The 23272-nt window shown below is 47.7% G+C and overlaps 5 protein-coding genes across 5 annotated transcripts; 1 reads left to right on the top strand and 4 right to left on the bottom strand.

Moving 5' to 3' along the window:
• Window positions 1–765: 765 nt before the first annotated feature.
• On the bottom strand, window positions 766–2151 carry BKA67DRAFT_535373 (uncharacterized protein; the record flags this gene model as incomplete). The annotated part of the gene is made up of 6 exons (XM_046100007.1): window positions 766–1104; window positions 1155–1290; window positions 1345–1724; window positions 1772–1888; window positions 1944–2078; window positions 2137–2151. 6 exons carry the CDS (start codon window positions 2149–2151, stop codon window positions 766–768), a joined length of 1122 nt encoding a protein of 373 aa, XP_045958300.1.
• Window positions 2152–8492: 6341 nt separating this feature from the next.
• Window positions 8493–10912, top strand: BKA67DRAFT_563997 (uncharacterized protein). Its single transcript, XM_046102692.1, has 4 exons — window positions 8493–8637; window positions 8660–8662; window positions 8777–9071; window positions 9231–10912. Exons 1-4 carry the CDS (start codon window positions 8525–8527, stop codon window positions 10527–10529), a joined length of 1710 nt encoding a protein of 569 aa, XP_045958299.1. The 5' UTR covers window positions 8493–8524; the 3' UTR covers window positions 10530–10912.
• A 573-nt stretch (window positions 10913–11485) lies between these two features.
• BKA67DRAFT_518272 (uncharacterized protein) lies at window positions 11486–14373 on the bottom strand (the record flags this gene model as incomplete). The annotated part of the gene is made up of 4 exons (XM_046097993.1): window positions 11486–11984; window positions 12037–12230; window positions 12284–12677; window positions 12734–14373. The coding sequence occupies 4 exons, from the start codon at window positions 14371–14373 to the stop codon at window positions 11486–11488; spliced, it is 2727 nt and encodes a 908-aa protein (XP_045958298.1).
• Window positions 14374–16524: 2151 nt separating this feature from the next.
• On the bottom strand, window positions 16525–19763 carry BKA67DRAFT_517901 (Dynamin family-domain-containing protein; the record flags this gene model as incomplete). Its single annotated transcript, XM_046097955.1, has 6 exons — window positions 16525–16871; window positions 16923–17302; window positions 17352–17542; window positions 17593–17977; window positions 18042–18901; window positions 18948–19763. 6 exons carry the CDS (start codon window positions 19761–19763, stop codon window positions 16525–16527), a joined length of 2979 nt encoding a protein of 992 aa, XP_045958297.1.
• Window positions 19764–20276: 513 nt separating this feature from the next.
• BKA67DRAFT_268130 (uncharacterized protein) lies at window positions 20277–23179 on the bottom strand. The gene is made up of 6 exons (XM_046095860.1): window positions 22718–23179; window positions 22474–22545; window positions 22172–22233; window positions 21932–22113; window positions 21256–21851; window positions 20277–21165 (listed from the first exon to the last, which is right to left on the bottom strand). The coding sequence occupies exons 1-6, from the start codon at window positions 22802–22804 to the stop codon at window positions 20677–20679; spliced, it is 1488 nt and encodes a 495-aa protein (XP_045958296.1). The 5' UTR covers window positions 22805–23179; the 3' UTR covers window positions 20277–20676.
• Window positions 23180–23272: the final 93 nt, after the last annotated feature.

Raw genomic sequence — 23272 nt, 5'->3', positions numbered from 1 at the left:
TTTTAAACCACTGCTTGCGCATATATTTCGTGCTACTGTAAGCCTCATCTTCCGTCCTGCCCTGGGAGCTGCTTCTGTCAAAGGTGAATCAACCATGTCCGGCAGGCGGCTCTCGTCCAACGCAAATTATACCCTTCGACACCACCAGAAAGCGATCTTCCGCGCAGCACCTTGATTATACCGCCATATATTACACTCCACGATATCAATTGAAACCACGAATGAGTCATTGATAACCACATGGGAGCGCAACGCTCCACCAATTCGTCTCAAGCCAGAGGTAATTCTTATACTAGAGCCATCGCTGAAGTTGATAGGGCAGGGGGTTGTCAACCAATCAGTCAAGAAAGAGGCAATGGCAAAGAGTGATAAAACTAATAGGAAGTTAAACATTGATATTAAGAATCCAGGGTTTGGCACACGTAGCGGATGGTTTCACGATTCCTAAAAGACCAGTGGAAGAACAAGGCACAACCAACAGGACTCAGGCTATTGCAGGGAGAATGAAGAGATAACTAGACTATTGGTGAGAGCGAAAGGAACCATTTCTGTCGGAATCCTGTCCCGAGTTTTGTATTATAGGGTATCTTATTTCGAAGCATGTTAGGTGCTTGCTCGTCCGGCGGGACTGATATGTCCCGATCGATGAACCGCTTCAGTGACTTCGCTTTACTATCACCCTTGAGTGGCATAGATCCCTGCTAGCCTACTTGGATTATATATAGTTCTATCTTCTGTTCGTTTCTCGTGATGTTCGACTACTACTCAATGGTGTTGGATGTCAATTTGTCGGCTCACAACAATACCGCCCGGCACGTAAGGGTGAGCCGCCCCTCGAGAAGTGCCCCGGCCAGGCTCCATGATGACTTTTTGACTATCGCCATCGCTCGATACACTACTCCGGTCACCACCTTGTATTTGAGTGGAATTCATGTTCTTCTCTTTCGTAGAGTGCAGTGTTCCGAGTTCATGGCCCGCATCGAATGATCTGTACGGATGCGTAACCTTGCTGGGTAAACCGTTTGGGGTCATGCCACTGGGTGCAGTACCTCCGCTGGAGCCGCCGAGTCCGAGAATGCGACGGAATAATGGTCGTAGTGTCGACTAGCAGAGGTTAGTTATAAGAATTTGAAGAGCACGAATGTGGGACGTACCAGATTGCCAACAAACATGCCGATACCATTTTCACAGTAACCCCAAATCACAATGTTGGAAAGACCATAGAGGTACTCAGTTGACGACGTCAAGTTGACTGTGTACTTCAGACGAATGCAGGCGCTGACCGATGCACTGAATATGGTTAGCATTCCGAGGCACGTATAAACGTCATTACGTAGGTCTTACAAGATACCAAGACCCAAGATAGCACCAACAGAAATTTTAGCGTTTGTGTTCATTTTGACGTTCCACAGAAGAGGGATAGGCATCAGCGCTGTAGCCCAGTCCGTGAAGATATTGACGGCCGTCGTAGCATAGTAGATATCGGCCAAAATGTAGGCTGGTTGACAAGTACCAATATCGGTCCAAGCAGCAGAGACGGGACTGCATTGGAAGATGATATAGAGTGCCGCAATAAGATTCATTGTGGTAAACATTGCCATGATGCCATACTGACACCATACAAACCAGGATTTGTTTTCAGCAATGCGCACAAGCATGAAAGAGATACTGAGTTTGATGGGAATGATCGCAACGCAATAAAATACTTCGAACAGGAAAAACCACTACAATCATCAGCAAGGCCCTGAAATCATTTAGGGATAAGACTCACAAATAGACCGTCTACTTGGTAGTGGACATTTTCCGCCAATTCCAGCCTCCATTGATGTATGCCAACGCCATAAAGCGATGCAAGGATGCATGCTATCGATAGGACCAGAAGAGGAAACTGGACAGAGAGTATTAGACTACGATCAAGGTCAAACGATACTAGTTTAACTCACTGCTGCCACAGTCATCAGCCAATCTTCCGTACCCCATGATCGCCTCGTGATACGAGTGTAGACTCGAAGGCCAAATGTTATGTATGCTAATAGCATGACAGTGATGACCGTTCCCGCAACATGAGGAGCATCGTCCTACAGCAGTCATTAGTTGTGAGAGCCCAAAGATAGCCCACCACAGAGCCAGACATACCATAAAAATGGCCATGTTGATGCCTTAAGGACGAAAGAAACAGCAAACTCAAAATCAACGTCCAAGTGGACGGCAAAGTTGACGGATGGGCTTAACGCAGTGAATGGATATCAAAACAAGAAAGTGAAAGAGCGAAGGTTCGTCTGGAACAGATACAGAAAGCAAGAATCCGGGGGAAGTATGACACTTCCAACTCCACCCATTAGGAGAAGGAAACAGCTTTGGCAGCGGTACACCCTCTCAGATATTAACTGCTTCAACCCTGGAACGGTGGATACTATACTGGCTCCAGGCAACGCACGAGGGACACCCCTGAAGTGCAAATGTACGAAAAGGTGAGTAGTAGGAAATTCAAAGGTCTCCATTAAATGGGCCAGCCATTGGGTTGTCTTCCGACTCGCAATGGTGTGGTTATCGCCTATGTATCATCAAGGCCTGGTGCGAGGCGCTGAACGGATTTGCTGCAGTAACAAGAATGGCATCTGGGCACTATATGGAACCGCATAGCCCTAACCAGGCGTTGTTGCGAGACTGGGTCTGGAATATCTAGCGCAGGTCCGTCTCACAGAGCGGGTCCACTATAGAGCTATAAGTCCCCACTGAGCCCATCGTCTGTGCCGAAAGAGTGAGATGTGCAAGCATCTTTACTGTAATGAGTCTTCTTTCCGGTGCCGATCTCCAATTTTCGACGCATAAACTAGATGTCTAGTTTCAAACCGCATTGCTGGGTACGTCGGTTCATCAAAGGTTTGCAGTGACCTAATTTGGTCAGAAGTTGTCGCATCGTATGGCGCGATGATGATACCTCGCCCATATCCGAAGCCCATTTGGCCAAACCTGTTCGTGACTTGACTGTCTCACGCTAACCTAGGCATCAACAGTCATGACATTGTAGAGTTGGCCAACTCACGGACTGGTCATTGCTCTACGGAGTGTGAATGATTTTACTGCAACTTTCGTGCCGTGTCCTGAGACTCAAAAGGAACAAATGCGCTGCGGTCCCCGAATTACTTGCCGTTCCAATCAGATGGGTTTTTGTCGGCGCGCTTATGCATTAACACAGCTGTAATTGTCATCCTTTGCATTTTTGTGTGTATATGCAAGGAACACCGCGGCAGCCTCGGACAGAAAATGTGGACAAAATTGTTCCAGAATGGAAATCATTACCGTGATAAAACGGTGCCAGCAATATCTGTGGAGTAAACGTCGCAAATAAGACGGACGATTGTTCGCACGAAAATAAAATTCTTGGCAGGGCAGGCGGGGGCTAGTTTCTGACAGCACGTTCTAACGGCCCTCCAGTCTTGATTATTTCCCGTAGCTGAAAAGTAAATGGCCGCTTCAGGACTCGTCGATAGTTCGTCAGCAACGGCGCGGCTGCCATCGTCATACAAGTAGGATAAGGCGAACTGGTTCAGGTATGTCGCACCGCATCCGCATGAGCAGCAAGTATTTGAACGTCAAGACCGTTTAGCTAATGAGTACCCCGGGTAACTGTGGCCACAACAAGGCTGGGCCTCGGCGGAACACTAGATGCTGGCGGGTTGCCAAAACAACTTGCGATTGCAACTGGTACCCAGTTGGTCTCATTAAATTATGTAAGATCGTCTTTTCTGAAATGGCCTGCTGACAATTTAAGCGCGTTCTGATTGAGTAGCTACCGGAACCGATGCTTATATGTGTCCAGCCCTGCAATCAGCCTTATCACTCAAAGCTTGTGGCTGGCTTCTACTTGGCACTTAATAGGATCTGGTAGAGCGCTAATATCTCGGAAACATTTGATCTGTACAAGCACAACTGATATGTCTCAACTATGCTCAGTCCGACCATATTTGCGGCCAGCACGCAACTCAACTAAGGAGAAATAAGTTTGAATTGCTCAGCGGCCACTTTGCTGCAGTTCCTCGAGTGATGTGCGAAGCAAACGCTCCTTCGATATTTGGCGTTTGGCTTGAACTCAAGTTGTCCACGAATTTAATGGATAAGCGGGCCCCCGAAAGCTTGTCGCACGCTGCCGCATTGGCGACCAGGCCAGTCTGTAATGGAATCCGATACGGTAACCTCGGCAAATTAATCCTCACCAGCCAGGTGGAAATACAGGGCTACAGAAGCCATTTTCGGCATCGATTTTCAAAGGGGTCCCCACCAATTTCTGGCGGCGACGCGGCTGTGAAGCATTTGCTACTATGGTAAAGTCAGAGCCACTGGGTGATCACAGCACTCGTTGATGCTACCTACCCAGGGTTCGCCGGTTACATACCCGCCCGTGTGCGCAAGCATGCTTGTTAGATCTGTCCATGTCTCCTTGTGCTTCATTGGATCTGTAAATTTCCGTCTTACGAGCGTCTCCATCAATGATCTCAGGAGGCAATATTTACCTTGCATTTTGGTACATGCTCACCGCTGCACACTGTGTGCTAACATGGTAAAACCTAGTAAGGGCTGGTAAAGTACGTTTGTCCTAACAAACAGCCGAATAACGCAATACTTCAGCAATAAGGCTTTGTGAGCATTCCTACATCAGTACAGTAGGCAAGCTCGTTTTTCTGTTGTCTAATACGATGTCTTCGAACACGCGTCTCTCACAATACCAGTTATGCATGCTTTTAGAGTGTCAGAGAAACATATGCTTGTCTCGGAAGGAAGGCTCGGGAACACGACCGCCCCGTAAGAAAGAAAGGAGCCGAATGACTTTGCCGACCACGTTCATCAACCGCTTTCGCCATGCATGCCGCAAACGTATTAACCACTTTTACAGTTCGCGAACGTTACCGGGATTGAGGCCTGTCGGAATACATGGATGTTTGCTTCCTGCAGGTGTTTTTGAACAGCGGCAGGGTATTTCGCCGACAAACCCGGAAGATCTCTTCAATGAATGGATCTGCATTTCCAAGCTTGGAAAGATGGTCGGTATCCAGTTCCAGGCTCTCCCAGTCTCGTGCATAGTATATCACTCCAAAGCGAACGGCCGCACGGCGCTGAGCGCGAAACAGCCTTGTTAGTCCGTAACAGTGGTTTTGCGTGGGGAATAGCTCATCATCGTTGTTGTAAAAGGGGAATCCCAAATTACCTCGGCATCATCGACTACGCTGGGTTGCTCTGATAATGTTCGATCGCTGCTACTTAATTAAGGTGTTCGCGCCTGTGCCAGGAATACTTCTTGAGGTAGAAGGGTCGTCCTACTATAAAGGACAAAAGCGGCGTTTTGTGTTGAGGCATACTATTCCGAGGCCTGCCTTCTTGCTACATATTGTAGCTTTTCCATCACTGCAGATCGATGGTGATACCGTAGTACGGACGGACTATATTGCCCTCTAGGGTATAGGATTTACAATTGCCTGTCCCAGAAACCTGGATCAGGCCGGTTGGAAGGGCCAAACCCCTTTTAAGTGAAACACTGAAACTTTCACGTACTCCGCCCCATCCTCGTTCGTTCATTTATCTACTCCGCGCCGAATCTGAAAATGTATACTGGAGCCTTGTCCACAACCCCGCGTTTGCATTATCTATCTCGCTAACGGGTTCCGCACATAGTCAGTCACGTCCCGTGGGAAAAGAAAAAAAAAAAAAAAAAAACACCATCTCAGATCTTGAAGCCAACTACCGTGGTTGGCCGCCATACTCCTCGTCTTGGGCTAGTTGAGCACCACACTCATAAAGGTCGGTTACGGAGCGCCAGGGACTTATTTTAGCCGCCATCTCCTACGCGTCTGTGTTAGCATCTCGTTTGTGCGGCGGACTTGGTTCGCATAACTGATCTCACGACAATTCATGATAAAATCTCAATTGGATTAAACAACAGTTATATCAATATGATAAGTTCCAGTATTGCAGGGCTGAAACTTGGAGTTCGTATAGTCCCAGCATTAGCTGGCGCTATTGAGCCCATTCTCCGGTTTCTTAATTTATCAATAGTCGATGTCAGCTGAGCCGCTTACAGCCGGAAGTCTTTCGCCTTTAGGATTAATACCAACGGTTTGTTTTGTGTAGACGTTCGTCCCACTTCTTGTCGCTTATCGGTGCTCGACGGATGATGCGAGGCACCGGTTCATCCTGTGACTAGCCCTACTGACCTGCACATATGTCCAGCTGGGGACTATCTATATTTCCTTCTCCCCAGAAGATCTTTAATGTAGTCTACTGGTGTAGGCACGAAGGTTACGATCGTAACCACCCCCCACCTAAGGACAATATGATCCGATCACAGCACTGACATAATCGCAGAATGATGAGACAAGGGTTATTTATGGCTTTATCTGTACATTCTGTTCCACTCGCGGCATTCTTTTTTTGCAAAAGTGAACGTGGCTTGAATAGTCTCGATCAATAACGCTATTTTCAACTTCTTGATAGCTTCTAGCCACCTCATGCCTTGGCATATAAAGATAACGTATTGTAGTGAGTTGGTTGGTGATAGTGTGTCGACGATTCAGCATAGCAATCACGCGAAGCTGCCAACAGACGATACCAGGCAGCGAGCCTCGAGACAGTTTAGATTAGGATGCGCATGTCTATACGTCCTTAGAGTCCCCATATGGAGCTGACTAGGTGGGAAATGCTCGCGCTGAGATCTCAACCAAGACCAGAATGGGTTTGGTTTTGTGATTGGACAACTGGAGCATCATGGCAGGATAGCTTATTGGCCCCGGCAAGGCTTTCACCTCTGAGTGGTGTTATATCGTGGGTGAGTGATGTTCGTTCTTTTGGAACGTCTTGGTTCCCAGGATTAGTGTATCATGTAGCCAGGTGTATTCAGTCGAAAGGCTGAGAGGAAAGAAGACGGCCTTGGCATCTTGCGAAGAGCATGGGAAAGCTGGTAACGAAAATTGACAGCCGTGGGGACCAACACAAGAATGGAGCTCGTAACGTTACTGAATTCATGGATGCATTTCGACAGCTGGGAGATTTGAGGTATTTGGCCAGATCAATTATGATTCCCGAATCGACCATACGGGTGTGTCTCTGAGCACAAGGGTCGGGCATGGGGCTGAAGGCAATGGATGGGTAATAACCAGTGATAACCGCTAACATACCATATATGTGGTGGATATTAGCCAGCGTAGTCAAGTTAATGAACGGCTCTTGTCCTCTTATTTGTAATATGAATTAATATGGAGTGTTCAGATGTGTAGTTCTAGAGCATAACATTATTTACAATAAACTGTACGTATTGGGGTTTAAAATCTAGGAAATATTCTGTTTTCTTTTTGCTAGGCCTCCGCCGGGCCCTTCAGGAGACATACTGGACTTGATCTCGTTAAGCTTAATATAGTAGTGCTCTAACGGGCCAAGAGCTTGCTTGGTAGGATATAACCCGTCTTACTTGAGGTTGACCAAGAATGTTCGCTCTGTGCTGCTTGGCAGCTCAACGGTTTAGACTGAACAACGTGCCTTGCATGAGACACAAGCACATTACTTTCATGATCGCATTAATCTGTATAGTAACAAAACTATGAGGAATTTTTATCTAGCAACCTGTTAGCACACTTAAAGTGTGGAGTTGAGCGTGTTGGTAAACTCTGATGTTTACTTAGGAGCGCATTTGAAGAATCGCTGAAATTGCATGGCTCGTGAAATGAGAGGCCCAACTGGTTGGAGCGAGGGCTCAGGTATTGTAGTCTAATAGAAATAGGATATACATTCAGTGTGTTGTCTGCGGAAAATCAGAAATATTACCACATCATCACTCATCCTATAATCCGATCTTCGAGGCATCACCCACCGAAGCACACCTGCCCCACAAACGTTCTCTCCGCCGCTTCTAGAATTATCATCGTCACCATGAAGATTGTACCATGCTACTGTCTTCGCGCTATTAGCTTGCCAGGCCATGGCTCTCCCTTTCGAAGAAGTCCCCCGGGCAAGCAGTGGAGTATTAGAGCGTCAATGAAAGCTCACGCAGTCCTCAACGCGCTCTGGACAAGCGTTCAAACTATAAGCCTCTTGACAATGTTGACCAAAATCGGAAGCAGTAGTGCAGTGTAGGTTCTATTCTGTGTCTCTAGAAGTCTGGTCATTACTTCTACGAACACAGATCGGTTAGCAAGTGTAGTCTACATGGCACAAGGGTTATGCACGCTCGCCCACGGTGTAATATGTGACCTTTGTATAAGGGCGATTAGGTTGGCATTTCACATGGTGGCAAGACGTTCTCCACCTGGCATGGGTATGGGTGACTGCTTCGAAGGACTATACGATGGACTAGGTTGCTTCATCGGCTTCGTTGAGATCACAGCGCCAAATTCTACTAACCTTGGCGCCTCATCTCCGAGAGTCTAGCGTTACAGTCACGTGATTATTGAGCAATGTGCATCCAGTGGCGCTACCCCGCGCTCTGTTTGCTTTCTTACGAGCCATGCATGAGATACCATTGCGTCAGAATTTAGCAATGCTAAGCGGCACAGCAGGGGATGCTGCAGAGCGGGATGGCCGGAGTTACGATAAGAGGGACAACCGCAAGAGGTCCGGTAAGCCGAAAGTCAAGACTGGGTGCATAACATGGTAAGTGTGTTTGTTCTCCGCCCAATATCATTTCGCCCCCTTTTTAGCTTGAAAAGCTAACAGTCTCCTACAGCAAGTGAGTATCCACATCCGGTCACTGTTGATCGTTGTGACTTACACATTAACAACGGTCAATTAGGATTCGACGCATAAAGTGCGATGAAGGCCGTCCTAGCTGTCTACGGTGCACATCAACCGGTCGGAAATGTGATGGTTATATCGAACGCTCTCCGTCCCCTAAAGGACAGTCTCCTTCGCGGAGGTCGTCAACCGACACCTCGGTAGTCAGATCTCATAGAGCAATTCTACCACGTATTGTGAGGCAGATCAGTCCAGACATTCAAGGGACAGAACACGAGCGCTTGTATTTCCATCGCTTTCGAAATGAGGCACTGAGAGGCCTCGCTCTCCATGCAGCCAATGTGGGCTCTTTAGTAAGTATTTTCGGTATCATTTCTACCCTCTCTTAGCATGTATACGAAGCCGACAGTTCCTATCAGAGACAATTATCTCTTCGTGACTATTTCACGATACCCACGAGTATCCCTTATGCCATTCTATGGGGAAAAAACTACTGACCCTAAATGGTGTAGTGGGAGCGTCTGGTGCCGCGTATCGCGCACTATAACGATGCTGTTAGGCATGCGCTCATAGCGCTGGGATCGGCGTATGAGTTGCAACAGCGACGCGCATCATCAACGACCATTTCTGATGTGTTCCAGCTCGAGGTCTTCACCCTCCAGCAGTACAATATGGCGATCCAATCACTCCGTACACATTTACTCTCACCGTCTGACGACCACGTTGGGATCACATTGTTATGTAGTCTCATCTTCACTTCCCTAGAAACATTTCGCCAGAACCCCGAAACTGCTATTACCCACTTCTCTAGCGGGACTCGAGTCATTGAGCAATTACCGAATAGTGTATTGAACGATATTATGTCAACTGCAGGATCATCTTCCGGGAGTTTCGACGGCCCGATTTCGAGAGCTGAACTCCGGGAGTTTATTTCTTTCTACCAAGAATTTGAGCTTGGGACGAGAGTCCACGGTGTGCCGGCCAGACCAACCTTGTCACTACGCTTGCGCGATGTGACCCAAGAAGACGACGGGCCGTGGGAGGACTACAGAAGCTTGAACGAATGTCATGCACATTTTCACACATGGGCGCATCACGTGTATGCAAGGATGTGGGAGACCCGATCACATAAGGACGACTTCACGTTTTGGTCCCAACCTGAGCAGAGAGGCTCGCAAGCCCGTCTCATTAATCAAGGACGCCGGGTCGTAGCTATGACAGACCGTTTTATGTCAAGCCCATTCGCGCCAGACCGCGAAGAAGATAAGGCTGGTTACATTTCCGGACTCCTGGACAAGATGCACGGACGAGGAGTCCTGTTGACAGCCCAGTGTATGCCTAAAAGCTATACTCGAAGGGAATTAAGACACTTCGATCCTCTTTGGCGCGAGGTCTTGACGATAATTGAAGATATCATCAATTTAATCGAGGATCAAAATCATGTTCCGGATGGGAGAGGAGGCACTTCAGCGAGTAATCAACGAGGCCCTCTCATCACGCTCGATTCCGGCATTCTGATTGGGTTTCACGTGACCCTTTATGCCACTGGGGACCGAGATATTAGAAGGCGAGCTATGGGCCTTTTACGACGTATAAGAAATAAGCGCGAGGGACTTTATGATGCGACCGAGCTCCTGAAAGTCTTTGAGGCACTTGGGGCAGATGGACAAGGTACTTACGCCGACCAGCTGCTTCTAGATGATCCTGCTGGACCAGGTCTTGGTGGGTTGGATGGTCCTTTAGGGCTTGAGAATAGGCTCGCGGCATTAAGTCTGAGCGAAGGACGCAAGAAAACTCCTGGTAATACTTGACGTTGCTCAAACTCATAATATATTTCGGATGCGCCGCTCTCTTGTTCTAGGCGATGGGTGCGCTTCATCTCGCATAGAGATTGGAGCATAGAATAGCGACATCTCGAATACTAACTCGATGTCCTTTATGCAGCGGTCGAGTGCCAATATTAGTAAAAAGGTGCATCAATATCCTCAACCAATCACAATATGATCGTGTTACCTGGATATATTTTCCTCTTGAATTAGATCGATAAGCTCATAGTCCGAATAAACTGTGATGAACGCCGGGTTGATCTACATTTGACCAGCTTTATCACCAGACGCAAGCACAGAATCGATGGAATGCGTAGTTTCACGGTGATGTCTACGAATGGGCTCATGTGGAAGTGATTAAACCATTACCTCATTAATGTCTAAGAACTAAACCATATTGTCTATCAATTGTAAAGGGATCGCATTTATTGGCACCTGCGGTCCTGCAACAGCAAAGGCTGCGCCGGAAACATCGCGGTATCGTCGAGACCATTTTCCATTGGTTACTCGTTGAAACACAGCGCATAATATTACCAATGCGTCGGCCAAAGTCCTTGTAAATTAACATCAAACAGCTCAAAATTCGGTACATAAAAGAACGCAGTAGATGGTTGGAGGGCCCATGCAGACACTGTCTTGCGACCTTGTAGTACCATCAGCAATCGTCCATCTATAAATGTGTAGCAGGAGTTGGCGATATACTGTCATGAAGGCGCTGGAGGCTTGAAGCGATGCCACGACGGACATACTCAGGAGCAGTGACGACCTCGTTCTTATGGATGGTTCCGATGTAGTCGGATTCCATATTGTAGATGATGGTAGCGATGCTTTCGGGCAAGTCTCGACCATAGGCAGAACACCTGTATGAAAAATTAAGCATTATTCAACCTTCAAAAACTCTGTGTTGGAATGAGAAGTTACGGGGGCAAGCTTCGGGAAACTTACATTATATCCAAATGCTTCTTGGCCAGCTTTGAAGACTTTTCAAACATGGTCTTCTGGTTTCGTTGCACCTGCTCGCAAACGATATCTCTCATGCGCGCGATAGATCCTCGACCCTTCTCCTGTTTGCAGCTTGACCAAGCATTTGCCATGGCCTGCTTTATGCCAGGGGTAAGTTCGCGATTAGCCTCTCGCTGCCAACCGTCGATATTTTGGCCAAACTCAGCCTGACTACTTTTTATGGCTTCGATGTGCATCATCAGCTGAGGCCGAAGCATGTCGATGCGATTGGCTGTTCCCTTGTGCTGCACATCAGATCGAATTCTCCCATGGAAACCTTCGATCGCGATTTTGGTCGTTAGATAGAAGTCATTCAGGATTCGAGGTAAGTCACGGGAGAAGGTGGCTTCCCATGCATCGGCTATCAACACCTTGAAAGGTTTCACCAGATTTTCGTTGAAATCGATCTTGTCTTGCCCTTTCCGAGCGTATATGCCGCTTGTTTTTCAATCGTTAGTCTGTCGAGTCATGAAAGGGAATCTGAACTTACCCGCGACGACAGACGGCCCCGTACGTGGCCCAGTGGTATAGACCGCCTTCGTCTTTTGGTGTACCCCAACCGCTTGCGATGTCAGAGACAGACAGAGAAGCCTTCTTCACAGCGATATCAAAACCTCTGTAAAGCTGTTTGCGGAAGATGTCCCGGCAGTCAACAACACTCTTTTTGGCGGCAGAATCAAGTGTCTATAATCCATGAGAAGGGAACCTTTATCATGCAGCTTGTTTCATAGTCATACCTTCTCCAGCTCGAGAATGCAATCTTTCACGATCTGTATTTCCCTTGCGGCTTCAGCTTCAGAGATCGAGACGTCCAGATCCTTGACGTCCAGCCATGCCCTCAAGCTCTGGAAGACTCGGAGACAGCTACTGAGGAACTTTGTGCAAGCAGCGACCCGGCCAAGTTCAGTCATTCTTTGTGCGTGCGCCTTGAGCTGAGGTATCTCAGTCTGGTCAAAATCGACAAACCCTGCGAATTCAGCATCCGCCTTGGTAGGGTACATTTTCGCCTGGTAAGCTCGGCTACTGACGCAAAACACGGGCAGGGAATCGGCAATCTGCTTATAATCGCGTATTCGGTGGTTGTGATCGAAGTTTTCGGCATTTTCTCGTATGGCCGTCTCTTGATCAAGCCTATAACTCTAGTCAGTATAGTTAGATGACTCGCGAGCCACATGATAGTGACCTACAGTTCGATACCTTGAGCGAAGTGATTCTGGATATCCGTTCGCGAGTACTTGTTCCGCTCCGTAATGCACCGAGACAGAAGATTACTTTCCGATTCCTTGCACTTATCCTCTAAAGCCTGAGCATCGTCGTCGATAGTGATGATGCGGGCTTTGAGTTCTCGGATGTTCTTCTTGATGCCAATATTCTCAACCGCCAGTCGAGATAGCATCGTTTGAATCTCCTCAGCAGACAGTGACCTCCCGTTCCCCGACGCATTGGCATCCTCATCTTCGTCATCGGTTAAATCAATGATAATATGCTGTGATCGACGTCTTTTGCTAGATTGCGAACTTTGAGTTGTGCATTTTCGCTTGCTTCCCTCGGTCAGCGGGGCAGATACCGGATGCCCCTGCGCCTGCTTGGTGGCCAGTGTCTGCCAAACTTGAAGTTTCTTGTTAAGGGAAGACGCTTCTTTTGACGCCTTAGTTATTGTATCTCTAAGCTGTTCAATCTCAGCTATCTTCGCGGGGACTTCGACATCTACTCTGTCCTTGAGCGCTAGTAAATCTCTGTACTCGCTGTCAAGATTCTCGCATCTGTTCTTGAGGCTCTCTACAGCCTCCTCAATTAGAATTTCATCTGTTCGAGAACACACGAAAGACACTATAGAGAAGCCACCGTCAAACTTCAACTGCATCTTGAAAGTTTCTCCAAGCAGATGCTGTGCTGCCTTGTTGTCGACGGCTCTGATGATGGGCGCGACAACCCAGATGCCGTTGCATTTTTCAAGATACTTGTCAGCAACGGTTGCTCGAGCCGCGTTCGAGTCTCCAACTCCAGGCAAATCAACCAAAACTATACCATTCCTCAGAATCTCAGACTTCAGAAATATTCTTACCACTTTAATAAGCGGCCAAAGCTCCGAAGGACCAGAGCTTTCTCGAGAGTCCGAGTTCTTCTCCTTGCTATCGATGTACTGATGAACCCGTTTATATAACAGGTCTGCCGAAGGGGCATAGATCTTCTCAGTGGAGCCCAACAGTCCTCGAATCGAAGCGTCGCGGGCGAGACAGCTCTCGTTAGTCTTGGTGAGCGCCTCCAGTTCCAGTAGAGGATATATTGACTTGATCTTAGCCCAAGCTACACCAGCATCGGAATCCTTGTTGTTAGTCGTAAAGGTGCTACTGTTACTGTCTGAGAGATCGCTGAATAGATGACCCAGCTCGGCGCGCCACTCTTCCCGTGTGATGAATTCAATCTCGGCTTGATAGCGCTCTTCGGGCAGCTCTGACTCGTTCCATGATATTTCTGTCGAGACTGCAGTGCAAGCGCGCATGCAGTTGGTGGGAACAATCTTCTTTTCACCGATTAACGCATTGATGAGACTGCTCTTGCCAGAACCCGTCTCACCCACCAAGCCAATGATGATATGTGCAGCTTTGTAGCTCAGCATTAAATCTTCGACACCCTTAAGACAGCGACTGGCGTTCGGGTTGTCCGTGAAACTTTGTAGAAGAGGAGATATGTTTCCAAGAGTAGTTTTTGTGCAATCGACTACCTCCTCTAGTTCAGAGGGTATGCCTCTAGCGATCACCTGGTTGAGACGCTGAATTGTGATCCCAGCAATCTCATCTGAAGTCGTATTGATTGTAGTAGCCATGGGAGACGAAGATTTCCTTATTTGATCTTTATCTTCAGTACAATCCGGAGCGGGCTGGGAAGGAAGTGATTGCGTGGACTCCAGTGCAGCTGTCTCAGCCTTGATAGCGATGGTCACGTCTTCTGTAGTAGACTGGTTTTGAGCTGCAACTTGTGTGTAAGATGAGTCTGATGAGATTTTAGGCTTGGAAGATGGACTCTCAGCGTGTGCTTCTTGCTTGATGGCCACATTCCGGGAAAGTACTGGAGTATCAGATGTGATACGACTGGCGCCGTCTATATCCTGTTTAGCTTTTTCCATTCTGAGTAGAAGTCCAAGGTCAATGGGCTAGATTTATAAATCCAAAGAGAGATGGATGGATAAAGTGGTATGACAACTCAAGACGATAACTAGTTGAAGGTGTGATGACAGTATGAAGCTGTTGTTGATTGACCACGTTGATTAGTTTGATGTTGGCAGCGTCTGTAACCACTGCTAGAGATCTGTGTTAGTTTGAGGTCTTTGGTGGGTAGGTATGATATTGCAGGAAAAATACTGCGAGATGGATGGAATCTGTCTCGGCTGGTGTTGGCGTACGGCTTGATGGTAGTTGAGGCAAGAGCGGTCCGTATGCGTGTTATGTGAACAGTTGAGTATAAGCAAAATTAAAGATTCTGCTACAGAGGAGGAAGGCACATCTCTAATGGTTGTGTCAAATCGTAATATAGATTTGGGTAGGTTAAGAGAATTGCGTATTTCCGAGTGTCTTATCTTATGTGAAAGTGATTTTGTCATTCACTTTCCCTCGTTGTTAATGTTTCATAGAGTGCTTGATTGATTACCCTATGAGTTTTTTGGCCACTAGACTTATTTGCAGAAAAAACCATTTTATAGTTGCAGGAGTTTAAATGGGAAACCACGAGAAAAGGGAAGAAGGGGAGGGGGGACCTGGACTTCCTAGGACCAAAATTTGAGTATACATAGCAAACCGGATATCGGAGCATATGTTAATAATTCGACTTGTAATTTAAACTAAACCACGGCTTTTAGATGCGGCTAATTTGTATACAGATCGGTATCATTTGTCTTGCATATTACGTGTGATGTCTCAATCAGCGTATTTATACCATCTCGTTCCTTCCAGCTCTGGAAACTTGCACGTAGGTTGTATGTGAAATACAGGGCATCGACGAAATGTAGTGTAGCGCTTTCACCAAGAATCCTGGGCATTGAGACACGTTTAGTATTCCAGGGTCTCCTATACTAACGTCCATGCTTAACATCTCTCCGTAGTGAATATATCCTGACCCATGATAGTCAGAATGGTCCGCTATACTGACGCTATGGCTTGTGCGTTGTGGTACTAGCGAAGAGCTGACGTGCATCCACGAATGAGACCACTCAAAAACTTTCATGATTGTTGAGCTATGCGAAACATCACTATGAAGTCTACGAGAAGGCTCCTTTATTTCTTCTTTACGCTGAGATGATCCGAGAAGACCGCACGAACGATGCTGAACTTCAGAACCAGTACCCTCTACGTTTAGTGAGTAAGCCTAGCTTTTCTTCCGTCTCAAATCTTCTGCTATCGAGTTTGATGCACAAACATTATCTTACATGTTACATTGGACAATGACTATTGCGTTGTGACCATAAATCTCACGGCGCGGCTTTGACAGTTGTCGTTACCGTATAGAATATAACTCAGTATATCATAGCAGAAGATTTCAAAGACGATGTAGCCTCGATCAATGAGAGCATAATAGCATCAGCATGGCTGAAATCGTTTCATTTTTACCATTAAAGCAACTATCAATACATTCCATACATTATGCGCAAATAATGCATTCTAGTCCATAACTGCCGCCCGAAACGTTGTGAATATGCTGAAACTAGGCTCAGCACAATAGACAGTCGTAGTTTCGGGACATTTGTTCCTGTTGCTTTTTTATTTCTTCAGTTTCAAAGCATAGCCGGAGCAGTATCATACACATGAAGAGGCTTCGTCAAAAATACATTACTGTGTCGACCTCGGAAGGTTGAGAGAAAAGAATTCCTGAGAATGAAAAGCCGAAGAGGATGGTGTGGGAGTCAGTGATGATGCAGACATTGATTGACATAACCAGTGATCCGCGAATAGTGCGCGCGAATCCATGTTTCTATGCGGGGGGTTTACCAGAAGTCATCGTCCTCCTGCTTTACATCGATGGTGTCGTCGGTGGTGTCATATGCAGATCTAAACTTGAAAAAGTCGTCGACCTCGGACAGAAGCATTTGTACTTCTGATCGTAAAACCTTGGAAGAGCTGGATATCTCTTGTCCAAGAATGATAAGTTCGTAGTCCATGGACAATGTGTCGACAATTTCGTGTATCTTGAGATACATATCCTGCTTGATCTCGCTGCAGAGCGCAAGGAGGCGCTCCTCCACAGTGTCGCAGGATTCTTCAAACATTAAGTCGCTCTGTTGTTGGATCTGATCTTGCATTACTTCTTTCATGCGCATAAAACTACCAATACCTAAGTGGCCCGTTAGATCGTGTATCAGTTTGCGATGGACTATGAGCTTACCATATTCTGCCACGCATGCGACATAAGCGCCATCAAGGGCTTCTACAATGGCTGGAGTGAATTCTCTGTTTGCACCTCTCTGGAGAGCATTGATCTTGTTGCGGAACTCAGTAACCATGTCCTTGAATACTCGGCAACGTACTTGGTTCTGCGTATCGAGCATCGCGATGTCATTTGCATTGATCTTGTAACGTAGACGACCTTTGTGATCAGAATGGAACTGTTCGGTCGTGTGTTGTATTTCGCCAGAGAACTTCTCTAATATTTGAGGCACGACCTTAGCAAATACTCTTTCCCACGCATTAGCGAGCGCGAACTTCAGAGGCTGTATCAACTCTTCGTTGAAATTTCGATAGCCTAAGCTGCCAGAAAATGAACCGCTACCTTGTGTTAGTTCCTTGACAAGTAAAAGACTGGCTATCTACTTACTCGCGGCGACAGGTGGCCTTGTATGTTGACCAGTACATCCCACCTTCTCCTGCCTTTTTGCCCCAGTTGGCAGCAATCTCAGGCGCTTCGACTCTCGCCTTCTCAGAGGCAGATTCGAATAAACTAAAGAGATGCTTCGCGAGACTTCGTTCGCAGTCCTTGATTGCCTTGTCCGCAAAACCGACCAAACTCTATGAAGACAGATTAACAAATTTTTCTGGGAGAGTAGAACAGATTTTACCTTGAGCAGTTGGTCTGTAACACCTTGTAGATAAGCCATTTCCACTTTCTTTTCACCGTCAGATAGTAGAACTTGTGTATTCATATCTCGAGCCCAAATAGACAGCGAGTTGAGTCGTTCGACGAAAGCATTTAAAAATTTCTTCGCTGCATTCGCACGGGCTTTTTCCGTCATCAAAATAGCATGCTGTTGTAACTTGGGGATTTCCGTAATGTCTTTATTATCAAAGCCTGGAACGTCGCCGTCGCCACGAAAACGGCCGCTGAGGGTTTGGTATGCAGTAGAACTGACACAGAAGACAGGCAGCGAAGCGGCAACCTCTGCATGATCTCTCATATCGTCCTCGGGGTCAAGTTTGTCTTCGTCGATATTATCCTGGTCTGCCCTGCATGGGAAGATTATCGTCAGCTGGAACGAACGACGCAGGATTGGGTTAATGGATTACTTACTCCTTGACACCACGGGCAAAGTCCTCCCGTATAGCCCCACGAGACTGGTTGTTTCGAGCCCGTATGCATATCGCTTTTGCGATAGGCTGCAACTCCAGAAGCTTGTCACTCCAGAATTTGTGCTCCTTGCGAAAGCACAAGATATCTTCCTCGCAGTTTTTCACAGAATCTAGATTTGCGGTTTTCTTTGTTTGACACCCCTTCAACGTCGACTGAACTTTCTGGCGGGACATGGGCTGTTTGTCCGGGTCGAATGGTGACTCACTTTCATCGTCATCTTTGCAATCATCGTCGTTTCTATCACCATACGAAGAAGTCGGCAAGGGACGGAACGTATCATTGCAGACCTTTTTCGTTGTTGATTGAGGCGGCCCACTTTGTCGCAACCCCGAGCGTTTCTGGGGAACCTCACATGGCAAGTATACGACTTCTCCATGTTCTTGTTTTGCTGCTAGCTTCTGCCAAATGTCGATTTTGAGTTCCGCATCGGCAAGAGAGACCATTTCTTCTCTGAGAATGCGCTCGCGCTTGTCTAGCTCTCGCTTCATGTTTCTCTCCTGCTCTTTGGTTTCTTCGAAATGATCGAGTACCTTGCAGTTTTCCTCAATTTCATCTGAGAAATCGAGATCTCTCATGGCCTCAGAGATGCTAATATCATCCGTCTTTGATGCAATGAAGGCCATGGTCGAAAACGAGCCGTCGTATTTCATTTGAAGTTTGAAAGTCTCGCCCAGCAACTTCTGAGCGGTCTTGTCCGACACTGCTCGGGAGATTGGAGCCACGACCCAGAGGCCACTGCACTGCTCGATATACTTATCGGCTACAGCTGCTCTAGCAGCGTTGGAATCATGGACGCCAGGCTATCATCTGTCAGTTTGAGGCTGTTTGTACCGATATATTGCTTACCAGATCAACAATCTTTGCACCAGTTGACAAAGCATGAGCTTTTGTGTAAATTCTTACGACTTTGATGAGAGGCCAGTATTCAAGCTTATGCTCACCGGTTGTTTTGTCTTTTTCTGGCCGGCCACGTCTTGTTGGCTTCCCTTCTGTACTATCAATGTACTGCTGCAGACAAGAAGAGAATGTCTCGACCGACTCTTCTGAGACTATCTTGGTGGTCCCTAGTATTTGGCGAACCTTGTAATTTTCTGAAAGCTCATTTAGGTCGGTCCGTGACAGGTCTTTCTTCGTAAGGTGAGGGTAAACTGCTTTGATCTTTGCCCATGCTACACCAGCCTCAGTGTCTCCGTTTGAGCTCTCGTGGGATACATTGCCTTTGGAATCCATCAAGTCATCCTTGAGCTGCTCCAACTCCTTGTCCCAGTCTTCCTCCGTGATGAACTCAATCTCACCTCTGTAGCGTTCCTCGGGCCTCATAGAGTTGTTGTAAGACAATTCTGTGATGACAGCAGTGCAGGCACGAAAGCAGCTGGTGGGAACCAAGCGTTCCTCATCAAGAATAGCATTGATGACGCTACTCTTTCCGGCTCCCGTATTTCCAACAACTCCAATGATGACTTGGGCAGGTTTGTTTCTGGCCTTCAGTTCCGACAGAAACTTGATCCATCTAGACGCATCAGCATCTTCCTGTGAGGCCCCAAATATAGTGTTCAGCTTGTCAATGACCTTGCAAGCAACTGATGCATATTGCTCCACCTCGTTCAGAGAACCATGGGCTGAAGCCTTCTCAAGCTGGTTGAAGTGAATGTGTCTTGTCATTTGACTGCTGCTGAATCCAGGGGATTTGACTGATGGAGAGGGACTACCCAAGCGGACGATACTATGAGGAGCTATAGTGGTGGTGCGTTCCGAAATATGAACCTGTTGGGTAGTGCTGACAAAAGTAGGCTGGGTGGCTGGAGCCGACAACGGCGTCTTGCTATCGCCATACTCTGGATAAGGTGGCATGGCGAAGAGAACTTATGGTACAGTGATGACAAGAATGGAATCTAACATGAGAATATGCAACACAAAATGATGTGGAACTTGGAACAACGACGAAGTGAATGAAGTCGCGCGATTGACAGCTTTAGGCATGCAGCCAGCTGAATTGTAGTAATAATCACAGAAAAGAATGAACGACAGCTTCAACGAGGATGCTTCAAAATTCTTATAACGGAGAAGCTGGTTTCAGAATGATGAAAGAAGTTTTGATGGTAGAAAGTGACGATGGTCGAAACTTGGTGAACGTGTTGAGTTTCAGAGACCTCGAAATTGCGGAACTGAAAAGCTCTCGAGTTAATTCAGCTAGGATTGTTTCTCAAGGCAGAAACGATATCTGGCTATTTACCGGGCGACGAGAATCGAACAATCCTTCGTGTCTTGTGACCCCTAACGAATAAAAACAATCAAGCTATGAAAACAGGTCTTTTGTTACCACAATCGAATAATCGTATCCACCCCCACAGCAGCTTGTAACATGCCCGTCGGGCTCTCTGTAGTATGTTCAGGTCAATATACAATACTAATCTATGTCCATAGTCATGAAATCGTGTCTTGCAGTCATATCGGGGCATCGGGTTTCTAAATGAGCACCGGACTTAACCTTCCAATGACACACCCCTTTCACGAATGCCTTGCCCACACCCTGGCCGCTTGGTTTACTTTACTTTACTTTATGTAACTTTTTTTTCTACCCTTCCTTGTCCTTCTTGCTCAGCTGAACACTAGGCGGGTTCCCGCTCGTCCAGGTGGTGGCCTTCTGCATGGTCTTCTTGCGCATGATGGCCATGATCTCCATCTCCATCTTGTCGATGCCCTTCTCGATGTCCTCATCCTCGAGGGCGTACTGCCGCTGGCGGCGGCGGTCCAGCCACCACCAGGACCCGACGATGGCCAGCGTCAGCGGGACCGTCACCGCAAAGTAGACCCAGAGCCACTGAGACACCTGCGCGTCTGTGCCGTCGTTGGGCCCGCTATTGTTGTCCGGCCCCACGTTGAAGTCGAAGAAGGTCATGGAGAAAATCGAGGCCAGGAAGGTGCCCGGCAGGAATACCGCGCCGAGCAGCGAGAGCGTCTTCATGGCGGTGCTGTCGCGCTTTGAAGCGTGAGCGAGACGGCGCTGTTGCGCTGCCATCTCCAAGTTGAGTTTGGATTCCTTTTGAGCTATAATATTGTAAAGCTGATCCAGCCAAGTCAGCAATCACTACCAAAAAGTAAACGAAGGAAAAGAAAATCCCAAACCAGTCTCGGTAGAAGAGCTTTTACTTACAGCCTGCCGCTGGATGTTCAGTCTCTCCAACGTCGTATGGGCATAATTCTCCACGCCCAGCAACTTGATACGATAAAAGTCCAGCCGACTCTCCATGCTCTTGTGCAGAGCCCCCGTCTCGCCATGGCGGCCCCTCTCCGGGCGAGATCCCTGCCAGAACTTCGCCATGGCAAGCTTCATCTCGTCGATGATGCTCTGGTATGCCTGCGGCCGCTTCCAGAGGACTTGGCTGTGGCACTCGACCAGATCGCGGTTGAGCACTTCCAGGTCGAGCTCCCGGTATCCTTCGTGCTCCTCGATCTCGTTACGCATGGTGACGGCGTTCTCGAGGCGGCGCAGCCAGTCACGAGCGTCGCGCTGCTTCTGGTCCGTCTTCGAGGACAGATCGTGCGACAGGATGATGACCGGCAGTAACATTGGGTGGCCGACCTGCGCGGCACAGGAGCGCAGGTGTGTCAGGGACTCCTCGATGTCCGAGGAAGGGGTACCCTTCACGTAGCCCGTCGTGATGGATGTGTTGAAAGAATGAGAGAGCATGATCTCCCAGCCGCGAGTCTTGCCCTTTTTGCGGACATCTGACTTGCGGAAGATAATCTCTGGATATTTCTGTTAGTGCCGGAGGGCATTTAACGACGAGCAAATATTTTCTAGACCCCTAAGACGAACGAGAACTCACGTAAGTGTGGATCGCTGGCGTCTTGATCAAATGCAGCCCAGAAAAAAGGTCCTACGACACTCGTTCCCTCAATGCCTCGGAAGGGCAACCGCATAGTTCTGACCATGCCCTCATACTGAGCCGGGTCCAGGGTAATATAATTTGGCGTGAAAGTCTCATTATGCTTTGCGTTCTTCTGGACACTGATCACGAAGCTCAGTATATATATCTCAGCAGGGACACTTAGTGGGCGCAACTCACACCAGTCGAAGGCCGTCTCTTAACTTAACGTCCTCGGGCAGTTTCGGTGGCTCAAAGGCTCCCTACAGTAGATCTTCAGGTCAGATCACCGTTCCTGCAGATAGGCCGTGATTGGTTCGCTCAGCGACTCCAAGGTCTCATCCTCCGGCGCGGTGCGGCTCGTAGGACGCATCATCCCCGCTCGGCACACCAAACTCCACCCCCCGTCCGGCAGACCGGCACAAAATGCGATCAAGGGTGGGCACAATCGGCGTGGCGGCGCCGTCTTTAAAACAAGGTCGAAGCCGGTTTGGACGACTTACCCGGCGATTTAGATAGTTCTCAAACTCATCGGGCGTAAGTGGATGCTCCTCAATCGTATTATAGACCGGATCCTGGTACCCCCCGTTAGCTTAAAGCCGGCAAAGCTGACGATGCACTCGGGCGGCGGTGTGCGCGCAAAACCGCAGCTGAAAACGAGCGCAGCCGTTCAACACAGCCCCAACTTGGAGTATGCTAACATGCAACGTCCAATTGGAAGCCGAAACCCGAATTGAAAGTACTTGCCGTATAGTTAAATATTTCTAGATAACTGGTATTCTCCGGGACGTGTTTACAGCTCGTAACGTAGCTGCGGAACATATAATCATCCATAATGGGCACTGACTTTCGCTTATGATCAATGCAAAAGCGGAAGGAATAAATCAATGTAGGAATCGAAAAGGTCAGGAAAGTATCACAGCATCTCTAGCAGCCAACTATATGCGTCGAGCTACGTTGTTTTGCCGCAAAAAGCATCAGAAACCCGGAAGTCTCGTGCAGTAGCCAACGGTTCTTCAGGAGCTTCGCGGTAAGAGATCTAACTTTATTGAGAATGGAGCCTCAATCAGAGCAAAAAAGTGCATTTTAGAAATTGGAGAGGTCGGTCGAGCTAGAACACCCCTGTCATGGTTGAATCAGACCATCACTCATGTAAGCAGAGGTGGGGGAACAGGGCTTCTTTATAGTGTGCATAAAGCATTGATGCGCTGCACAATTGGCCTGGTTTCTGAGCTGTTGCCTCACATGCACAGAACAAATATGAATTCACAAGTGTTGGGATGAATCTATACTTGGAGGTTC

The sequence above is a fragment of the Truncatella angustata genome, assembly GCF_020726525.1.
Source record: "Truncatella angustata strain MPI-SDFR-AT-0073 chromosome Unknown BKA67scaffold_4, whole genome shotgun sequence".
Lineage (NCBI taxonomy): Eukaryota > Fungi > Ascomycota > Sordariomycetes > Amphisphaeriales > Sporocadaceae > Truncatella > Truncatella angustata.
Note: the sequence above shows the minus strand (reverse complement) of the source record. Positions and strands in the feature narration are given on the sequence as shown.

Coding starts and splice junctions, on each gene's coding strand:
- BKA67DRAFT_563997 (XM_046102692.1), top strand. CDS start 8,525: ATGCTAAGCGGCACAGCAGGGGATGCTGCAGAGCGGGATGGCCGGAGT. Junction 9,072..9,230: donor CAGCCAATGTGGGCTCTTTA/GTAAGTATTTTC, acceptor TAAATGGTGTAG/TGGGAGCGTCTGGTGCCGCG.
- BKA67DRAFT_268130 (XM_046095860.1), bottom strand. CDS start 22,804: ATGGATGATTATATGTTCCGCAGCTACGTTACGAGCTGTAAACACGTC. Junction 22,546..22,717: donor TAGAAATATTTAACTATACG/GCAAGTACTTTC, acceptor GGGGGGTACCAG/GATCCGGTCTATAATACGAT. Junction 21,166..21,255: donor TGAACATCCAGCGGCAGGCT/GTAAGTAAAAGC, acceptor TGGCTGGATCAG/CTTTACAATATTATAGCTCA.